The sequence below is a fragment of the Lichenostomus cassidix genome, chromosome 2, assembly GCF_008360975.1.
Source record: "Lichenostomus cassidix isolate B80296 chromosome 2, HeHo_3.0, whole genome shotgun sequence".
Lineage (NCBI taxonomy): Eukaryota > Metazoa > Chordata > Aves > Passeriformes > Meliphagidae > Lichenostomus > Lichenostomus cassidix.
In genome coordinates this window covers 102,888,599-102,897,135 of record NC_139482.1, presented here as the reverse complement: position 1 = coordinate 102,897,135, position 8,537 = coordinate 102,888,599, and the positions used below count along the sequence as shown (strand labels likewise).

The 8,537-nt window shown below is 43.7% G+C and overlaps 1 protein-coding gene across 3 annotated transcripts; it reads left to right on the top strand.

The window, feature by feature from the left end:
• Positions 1-474: 474 nt before the first annotated feature.
• On the top strand, positions 475-8,317 carry LOC146441875 (myosin regulatory light chain 2, smooth muscle minor isoform). 3 transcript variants are annotated; one of them, XM_085052631.1, is made up of 5 exons: positions 480-729; positions 1,627-1,661; positions 5,125-5,322; positions 5,482-5,643; positions 6,653-8,317. In XM_085052631.1, the coding sequence occupies exons 3-5, from the start codon at positions 5,139-5,141 to the stop codon at positions 6,823-6,825; spliced, it is 519 nt and encodes a 172-aa protein (XP_084908757.1). In that variant the 5' UTR covers positions 480-729; positions 1,627-1,661; positions 5,125-5,138; the 3' UTR covers positions 6,826-8,317. The 3 variants fall into 3 exon arrangements, with proteins under 3 accessions (XP_084908758.1, XP_084908757.1, XP_084908756.1); XM_085052632.1 differs by lacking the exon at positions 1,627-1,661 and having other exon boundaries at positions 475-729; XM_085052630.1 differs by lacking the exons at positions 480-729; positions 1,627-1,661 and adding an exon at positions 3,693-3,852.
• The last annotated feature ends 220 nt before the right edge of the window (positions 8,318-8,537 follow it).

Genomic DNA, 8,537 nt, shown 5'->3' with positions numbered 1-8,537 from the left:
CGGTGCTCCCTTCCAACCTGACCCATCCTGTGGCTCTGTATTACCGGTTCCCGCCCCGCACCGCGCTGCCCCGTACAGATGGGAACGGGACTTGCTCCTCTGCCGGAACGCGGGGCTGGGCAGCGGCAGCCCGCACTGCACAGAGCCCCTCGGGAAGGCGGAGCGGGAGGCCGGGAGCGGCAGAGAGGGAGGCTGGGAACGGCACCTTGGCTGCACCGGAAAGCAGGACTGACGCCCAGTCTCCGGCTAGCCCCAACCGAGAGAGGGACGGGGCGGGGAAAGGGGAAAGGGGCGGGGCGAGCGGGAAGGCCCCGCCCCCAGCACGAACAGGAAACTCCCGCCGTTGCCTTATTAGGGCAGGCGCGCGACTCCCTCCGCCCCTCGCCCTTGGAATGTGGTGACCACACCGCGCTGCACCAACGCGTCGCCGGGGGAGGGGGGAGGATACGCGCGGGGCACAGGGGCTGAGCTCGGGGCTCTGACTTTCTTCTCCAAGGAAGGCGGAGACCCCAGGGAACGGACGCGAAACACTCGGGCCACCGCGGGTCCTCTCCCCGACACGCTTCGTGGCGCCTGGCCGCCGAAGCGACGAGCGAGGCCAGCACCTCCCCCTCGTGCGCGGATGGTCTCGCCCACAGCTTCCTTCCTGCCCGGCGGGGCGGTGGCCGCTCGACTCTCCGGAAGTGTCGCTCCAGCCGCTCCCCGCCCGGGCCCTTCTCCCGCCGCCAGGTGAGTCGGGGGGCTCCGCCCGCTGCCCGCGGGGTCTGGGGCCGGGGGGCGGTGGGGCGGCGCCGGGCCGGGGGTCGCTTGCGGAGCTGGGGTCGCTTGCGGCATCGCGCTCCCCAGCTGCAGCTCCCCTCGGCCTCGGCTCGGTGCTGCTGCTCCTGACGGGGATCCGCCCTGCGGGCTGGGGCTGGGGGAGACCCCGGCTCTGGGCCCCGCGACCCCGCCCTGCGAGCTTGACAGGGCGCGACGCGCGGGGACGAGCTCCTTGTGCATCATTTCAGGGAATTGGTGTTAAAAGATACTGTTCGTCTCCCTGTCGGGAGGGCTCGGCTGCCTCCCGGCCGCATCGAGCCGCTGCGGGTGTTTCCTCGGCTTTGTTAGAGCCCGGCAAGGGAAGGGAAGGGCAGGGCTGGGAGCTGCTGCGGTCGGAGGAAGGTGAGGTAGTGGCAGAGCTCCTGGCTCTGTCCCCTCCTGCACACGGTTTGGGGTAACCATGGCCGCCACAGAGGCACAGGGCACAGCGTGCAGTGCTTCCCCGGCTCTCAGAAACACAGAATGAATTAGGTGGAAAAGATGTCTGACATCATTGTGTTCAACCTGCGACCGACCACCTTGTGAACTGCACCATGGCACTGAGTGCCACGTCCGGTCTTCATTTAAACATCTCAGGGACGGTGACTCCACCACCTCCCTGGGCAGCCCATTCCAATGTCTAGTCACCCTTTCTGTGAGGAAATTTTTCCTAATGTCCAACCTAAACCTGGTGCAGTTCAAGACTGTCCTCTCATCCTGTCCCTTGTTTCCTGGGAGAAGAAGCTGATCCCCACCTGGCTACACCATCCTTTCAGGTGGTTTAGAGAGCAATAAGGTCACCACTGAGCTTCCTCTTCTCTTTTGCAGACAGCTGTGTTGACTCACTGGCGCTGGATTTTGAGGCAAGTGTGATTCCTGTACAAAGGTTTTGGGAGAATTACTAGTGAGGACTGTGTTAAGGTGGCTTTTAAGACTGGGTGGGACAGCATAGGGTTTGGTTTTTGCTCCTTTGCTTTTATAGTGTACTCTGCTCTTTATTGAGCCTTGACACAGATCTGCTGGAGAGCACCTTGCCCTTATCTCTTCCTGTTGCCACCCAGACTGTGATGGATGTGTGACTCTATGTGATGCTGTAATTGATTATGTGGACAGAACTTGGGATTTAGCTTTGAGGTTGACTTTTGAGTTTGATGTTCTGTCTTAGTTCATGTAGAAACTTTCTTGGCTATGTGTTGTGGGGTGGTTTATTTTTTTTAATTTTGAGTGATAGATATTGCAATTATTACAGTGTCCACAGTGTTGAAACATGAGAGTGTTTTCCAAAGCATAACTTTTGTTCACTGCCTTTGAACAGGTGTGCTTGCACCACTGTTAGTGGGCTGTAAATTTTCACAGCTTATTTCCTGGCTCAAAATTTTTAGTTGTTTGAGGTTATTTTCTCCAAGAGTTTATCACTTTCCCAGAGGAAGGCACCATAAGATAACTTTCTGTGCTTCTGTGGTTTGATATCCACTGTTGTTGCTTGACTGAGCAAATGGCAGTATAGGTAGCAGAAAGCAGCACAGTGCTGCTGCTATTATTTTTTTTTTTTTTAATATGTGCTAATCATCCTAAAGAAGGGTTACATTTTCAGGAGTGTCACAAGTAAGGTCTTGCATTTGAAGTTTCTTGGACAGCTTCCAAAACAAGGCCCAGACCATTCAGTGCAGCATAGTATTAAACAACAGGGACTAAAACTGCATGTCATGACTTGTGCTATCTAATGTAAAGTATTCCCACTTTTTATCTACTGAAATTCTATTTGCTGCCTATACTAACCCTATTTCAATTATAAAAGTGTTGCCTTAGGTGTGGGTCTTTTTGTTGGGTCTTGGCTGGCTGGTTTGGGGAGGGGGGTTGGTGCTAGGTTTTTTTTTTTTTTTCCTATTGGTGTGTTTGTTTAATGACCTGGTGAATTTATCAGGTTAAATTCTACTTTCTCTAAAATCACAGAGTATGGTGCTAGACTCTGGCTCATTACATCATCCACTGTTATACACAGAGATAACACAAAGTGTAAACACTTTTGGAACTTTTAAATTATAAATTGATCTCTCTGGCCAACTGGATTGATGACTTTGGTTTTCTGAACATGTACCAAAATGTACCACCCTTTGGCTAACAGAGGTTCCCGAGGCTGAGTGCAGTGTTTCTGGCATAGCTGCACCAAACCTGTGCTGAAAGGCACTGCAGTCCTGCGAGATCTAATGTTTCTCTGTAGCTAGATTGACAGCTCTTTTGGACTGCAGGAGTGCCCAAGCCTGGTTCAGAGAAACTCAGAAAACAGTAATGCAAGCATTGGCAATTTTTTCATCTTTCCTAGTAAAATACACTTTGATTTGTCAATCTTCTGAACAGAGTTTAAAAGAATGTGTTGGCAGTCTGCTTTTGACACCTCCTCTTGCTTAGGGCTGAGTTGTAGGTGAGGGAATTGCAGATAGTGGCTTGCTGGGAGCACTGCCTTTGCATCATGTGCAAAGTAAACTTTTTCATTTACTTTGAATGTGCCATATCCTGAAAACTGCATTATTCTAGAGAAGAGTTATTAAAAGATACTGTTCGGCTCTATTTTGAGTAGTGGAACTTTTAATCAATAGTTCAGAGTTAAACAGGAGCTTGCCTGAGGGTTTTTACAGAGGTAGGAAAACCACAGAAGTCATGCACAACCCTTGGCTGCAGCTTGAAAGCAAACTACCTTTGTTGTCAGCTGTCTACATAAGTATCTCGATGTCAAGAGTTCACGTTTATTTGTTGCAGTGTTGTGGAGCCCAGACATCTCGGGTAGCTCGTGGTTAGTGAGTGCAATGAAGAGAACGTCTGCGTTGTCGAGCAATGCGCGGTTGCATTTCTTGGGCTATTTTTAGTTCAGGACATAATAGTTTGTTTTGTACGTCAGAAGAACGTTGTAGATGTACGTAGGATTTAAAAGTGTGGAATTAGCAGGGGAAATCAGTAGCTGTCTTTGTGGACAGACTGAGAAGGACGTAACCATGGAATTTCCTTTTATGATGCAGATGCTTGGTACACCCTGTCAGGTATCTAATACAAAGCAAGGTAAAATGTCTTTCCTTTTAGTTAAAAACCAAAAAATAATTGCTTTTTGCTTCATATTGAGTTGATTATGTAAGGGAGTTACTTTAATTTTACTCCCTTTTATTTTAAGGGTGAATCCCAGTTAGTGACTTCAGTCTTACTTTTCAGGAGTCTAACAAAACATATTCTATCTTTGAGGAAGCTATCTGAGAAACAGAACTGTGCTATGACTCTGATTAGCGTTGCATTTATGACCAGATAATTTGTTCCTAAATTATAAAATTAATACTTAGTGTAAATTTCAGAATGTTGGTATTCTTGTGATTACAGGTAAAGCTTAAATTTGTCTTCTTTCAGAAGACACTTGCTACAGGTGCTTTCTGTAAAATTCAGAATCAAGGATGGAAGGAATCTGGTTTGCATAACACTTTGTTTGACCATAGGAAAGGTTTATAGCAGTATGGATTACACTTTAGTTTTAGCAATTGCAAGCAAGAGGTTATGAGGCTTGGAAACAACATTAGAAAGGGTCTAACTTCTGATCCAAAAGCAATATTGAGGGCCTTGTGTTTGCCTTTCAGTGAATGACTCAGCTTTTTGAGTTTGTACTGTCATACATTTAGTTGGAATACTACATGTATCTTCCCAGCTAAATAGATGCAGTTAATTTATAAGCCTCAGTTCTATGCTGAGTGTATTAATGTTGTAACATATAATTTACCATGTTTATTTCTTCATTTGATAGTTTCAAGGGAAACAATGACACTGGTACACTTGCAATATGTGGAAAAGTATAAAAATATATACATGTTTCTAAGGGTTGGTAGTTTAAAAGAAACAGTCTTCACATTTTTGTAGCTATTATGCTATTAATTCATTTCAAAACGAGTATGCTGGCATTTGTATGTGTTGTGTAATAGTTCCGCTGTGTAAGGGAATAGCAGTGTAGGACTTTTGAATCAAGTCGGTTCAAGAGTCAGTTCTCTCTCTCTCTCTCTCTCAATGGCAGCTACTCTAACAAAATAGTTTCAAGAGCTAGGATTTGATTTGAGTTTTTTTATGTAGCCTGCTATTGGCCTAAAGTACCAGTTCCTGAATCCTCAAAGGCATTATGCTTTAATAGCAAGTTAAGTCTGAATGAAAGAAAATGGAGCAGGAGATACTGAAATAAATGTGTACTTTGGGGTATATGCTGATAACACGACATTTGATGTCCCTTTATCCATCCTTCCCCCAAGGACTTGTAATATGATTTAATAAGGTTAAATCTTGGATATGTTTCTGTCTCCTTAGAACCAACAGCCACCATGTCGAGCAAAAGGGCAAAGACAAAGACCACCAAGAAGCGCCCTCAGCGCGCCACTTCCAATGTATTTGCGATGTTTGATCAGTCGCAGATCCAGGAATTCAAGGAGGCCTTCAACATGATCGACCAGAACAGGGATGGCTTCATTGACAAAGAGGACTTGCACGACATGCTCGCCTCCCTTGGTAATGTCCCTTTGCTGTTCATGCTTGCCAAGCATATCAGCACTATGAGAATCAAAGTACTGAGCTTGGGATATGGGAGGTGTCTGGGTTTGTATTAACACTGCTGACATTACTGTTTCAGTTTGGAAGCTAAGCAAAGCATGAATCCCTTATTTGTAGGAAAGAATCCAACGGATGAATACCTGGATGCCATGATGAATGAGGCTCCAGGCCCCATCAACTTCACGATGTTCCTCACAATGTTTGGTGAGAAGTTAAATGGCACTGACCCCGAGGATGTAATCAGGAATGCTTTTGCTTGCTTTGATGAAGAAGCAACAGGTATGTGGGTGAAACAACAGTGTACATGTATTACTTCTACTTACTTTTGTAACAATAAATATTTATGTTCATAGAAGCGGTGATTAATTTTTTAACTCTGAAAATTTGAATTTCTGCAGACTAAAAATCATGCCTGTATCCTTACCTGCTAAATTTACCTTTTCAATCTCTGTAAAAATTTCAAATTTCTGGCAGTTCAGTTCTGTTCTTCAAGACAGGAAAAATTATAAAATATGCTGATTGGGAACCAGGGTCTTAATTTATTCCTAACTTAAAATTCACCTTTGGGGCCACTTTTATAAGGAGAGTGATTGTTCTCAAAGCGGTTTTATTTTTATGAAGAACTTGTTTTATGTTAGCAACTTGTATCCACTTTCCCTCTGTTACGCTGCACTAAAAGGAGAAGAAAATGAATACAAGAAAATTCTTGTTTGACTCACAAGAGTGCTGATAGAAGCAATCACAAGTAACACAAGCCTGTTGTTTAATAAACAATGCCAAAAAATTACTCTTCGCAACCAGTCTGGTAAATCTGAGTTTTACCACTGATTTAAGATCAATTTGAAATGTTGTAAACTTTCCTGTGTTTCATGCACTTCTTGAATGTCAGCAGTCACATTCCATGACTATGATTTTCATTAGGAATGCTTAAGGCAAACCGATGCCCTTTGTGATTTTTAAAATACAAAGTTGTTAGAAGGTTCTTGGTATTACTGGGAGTGTAGCCCTGCTGTTGGGAAGGATGTCCAGTATGAATACTGACAAATTCTTACATTCTTTGGAACACCACAGGCAAATCATAAAATGGTCTAAGATGCCTGATTTGATTGAATCCTTGTAATTATTTGGTGGTTTTAGTAATAGGCTTTAATGGCCTTGTTTCCATTTGGCAGACAAAGATAGAAGGTACCTTTAATTGAGGGAAAGAACTAAAAGAAAGAAATTATCACCCATGCTTTAGCAGATAAATGTAAAAACTCCTCTTCTGTCCTCCTACACTGTGCTCCAGGGTTCATCCAAGAAGACTACCTGCGGGAGCTGCTGACCACAATGGGAGACAGGTTCACGGATGAGGAGGTGGATGAGCTGTACAGAGAGGCTCCCATCGACAAAAAGGGCAACTTCAACTACATCGAATTCACGCGCATCCTGAAACACGGAGCAAAAGACAAGGATGACTGAGCAAATCCCTGGATACCTGCAGATTGTCTCTACACTTATGTTTATTTTTAACAGTTTCTTCCTGATAGAACTTGTTGCATGCATTTAGCTCCAAAGCTTTTGTCTTTTTCAATATATTTATCTATGCCAGGCCATTTAGGCACATTTGCACCTGTAATCAGACTGGAAGCGGGGAAAATATTGTGAGGGAAATTCTGCAGGACAAACATTCCTTGGAGTTGATAGTCCAGGAAAATAATCTCAATGTTTCTGGTTTAGCTGGATTTTTACATTTTTGTAATAAATGCCATTTTGAAATAAAGATTGCTATATAGATAAAATACCTCAAAATCTTTTGTGAAGAATGACATTTCTATTATGCATTTACAAATGCAGGTGTGTTCATTGTATTTTTCTTGCAGTTGCAAGTCAAGCTAGAAAACTCATTTTCACAATGTTTTGTTCAGTGTCACAGGGCTCTGAAATGCTCCTAGCAGCATCTGCTGGCCTCTAAAAATGCAGCTGCAGAAGTCTTTCAGCTCAGGTTTTTGAAGTGGGATCTGACTACTGTGTAAGTAGTTAACCAAATAAATGGTTTGGGAAGATTGTTAAAATTGCCTCATGGCCAGCAGAGAACATCTGATTCTTAAGCAGATACCATGCCCAGTTTTTGCTTCCTTTTAATACTGATGGGTTTTCTAGCAGTACTTTCATGTCAAAGTGTGCATTCCTGTTTGCTGAGTCTTTATGCTGGCAGTAAGTGGGAATTAGGCATATTTTTTTCCTTTCTGCTGAAGGAAGCTTGTTGCCGGGGAATCTGTGCTGGCACCAATTAACAGCAATACATAGCCAGAAAACTTTGTATAAAGCTTTATTGTTCTACAGCTAATTCATTTGCCTGTGAGAATGTGAGCCAAGTAATTCTAAGAATTAACTTGGTAAAACCCTATAGGTGCTGAAGTAGCTCTCACTTTTTAAAATATCATACATATTCCTGAGTTGTATTGATAAGATGGCTTTTAACCAAGCACAGTCATTCAGAACTGGTTGTGCTGATGTTGTTGTCTCAAATACAAAGAAAAGAAGATTGCTCTTAGTTCTTGGTATGACCATGCTCTTCTGTGTGCCTCATTCTCTTGGCTACTGCAGATTAGAAAGCAGAAGGAAAATTTATTTTGCCTATGTATTTATCAATTAAAATAGTGACCTCTTACCCAGAAAGCATGCCCTCAGCTATATGACATGACTTAAGACCCCAAGGAATAGGAATTCAGCCCAAATGACTGTAAAGGCTCTGATACCTTATCCTGTAAAGTGGGTTTGTCTCATTTCATGTGCAGTAGCATGAAGGCTTGGTTAATCTTGCTTGTGTTCCCATATGGCAGATCTGGAGGATATTCTGGCTTTAGATTTGTAAATAACTTGACAAAGTATACTCAGTTGGCATACTTGGACTATTTTTTTATTTTTTATTCCAGGGTAGTTTTTTCAATTAAAATTGAGTTTTCAACCATTCTTTTCCCAGTTTTGTGTTTTATCTGTTAACAAACTTAGCTTCAGTTTGTCTCCTACCCACACTGTGTTCTACACCAGCTTGCCACAGCTGCTTTTTTTTATTTTTAAGTTTGGGTTTTAACTATCTTGGTGCTCTTTGGTAATGGCTGCTGAGGTATTTCTCCATGTGACACCTGCAAGGTTATAGGAAGTAGTTTACAAATATGCATGTAAGTTTT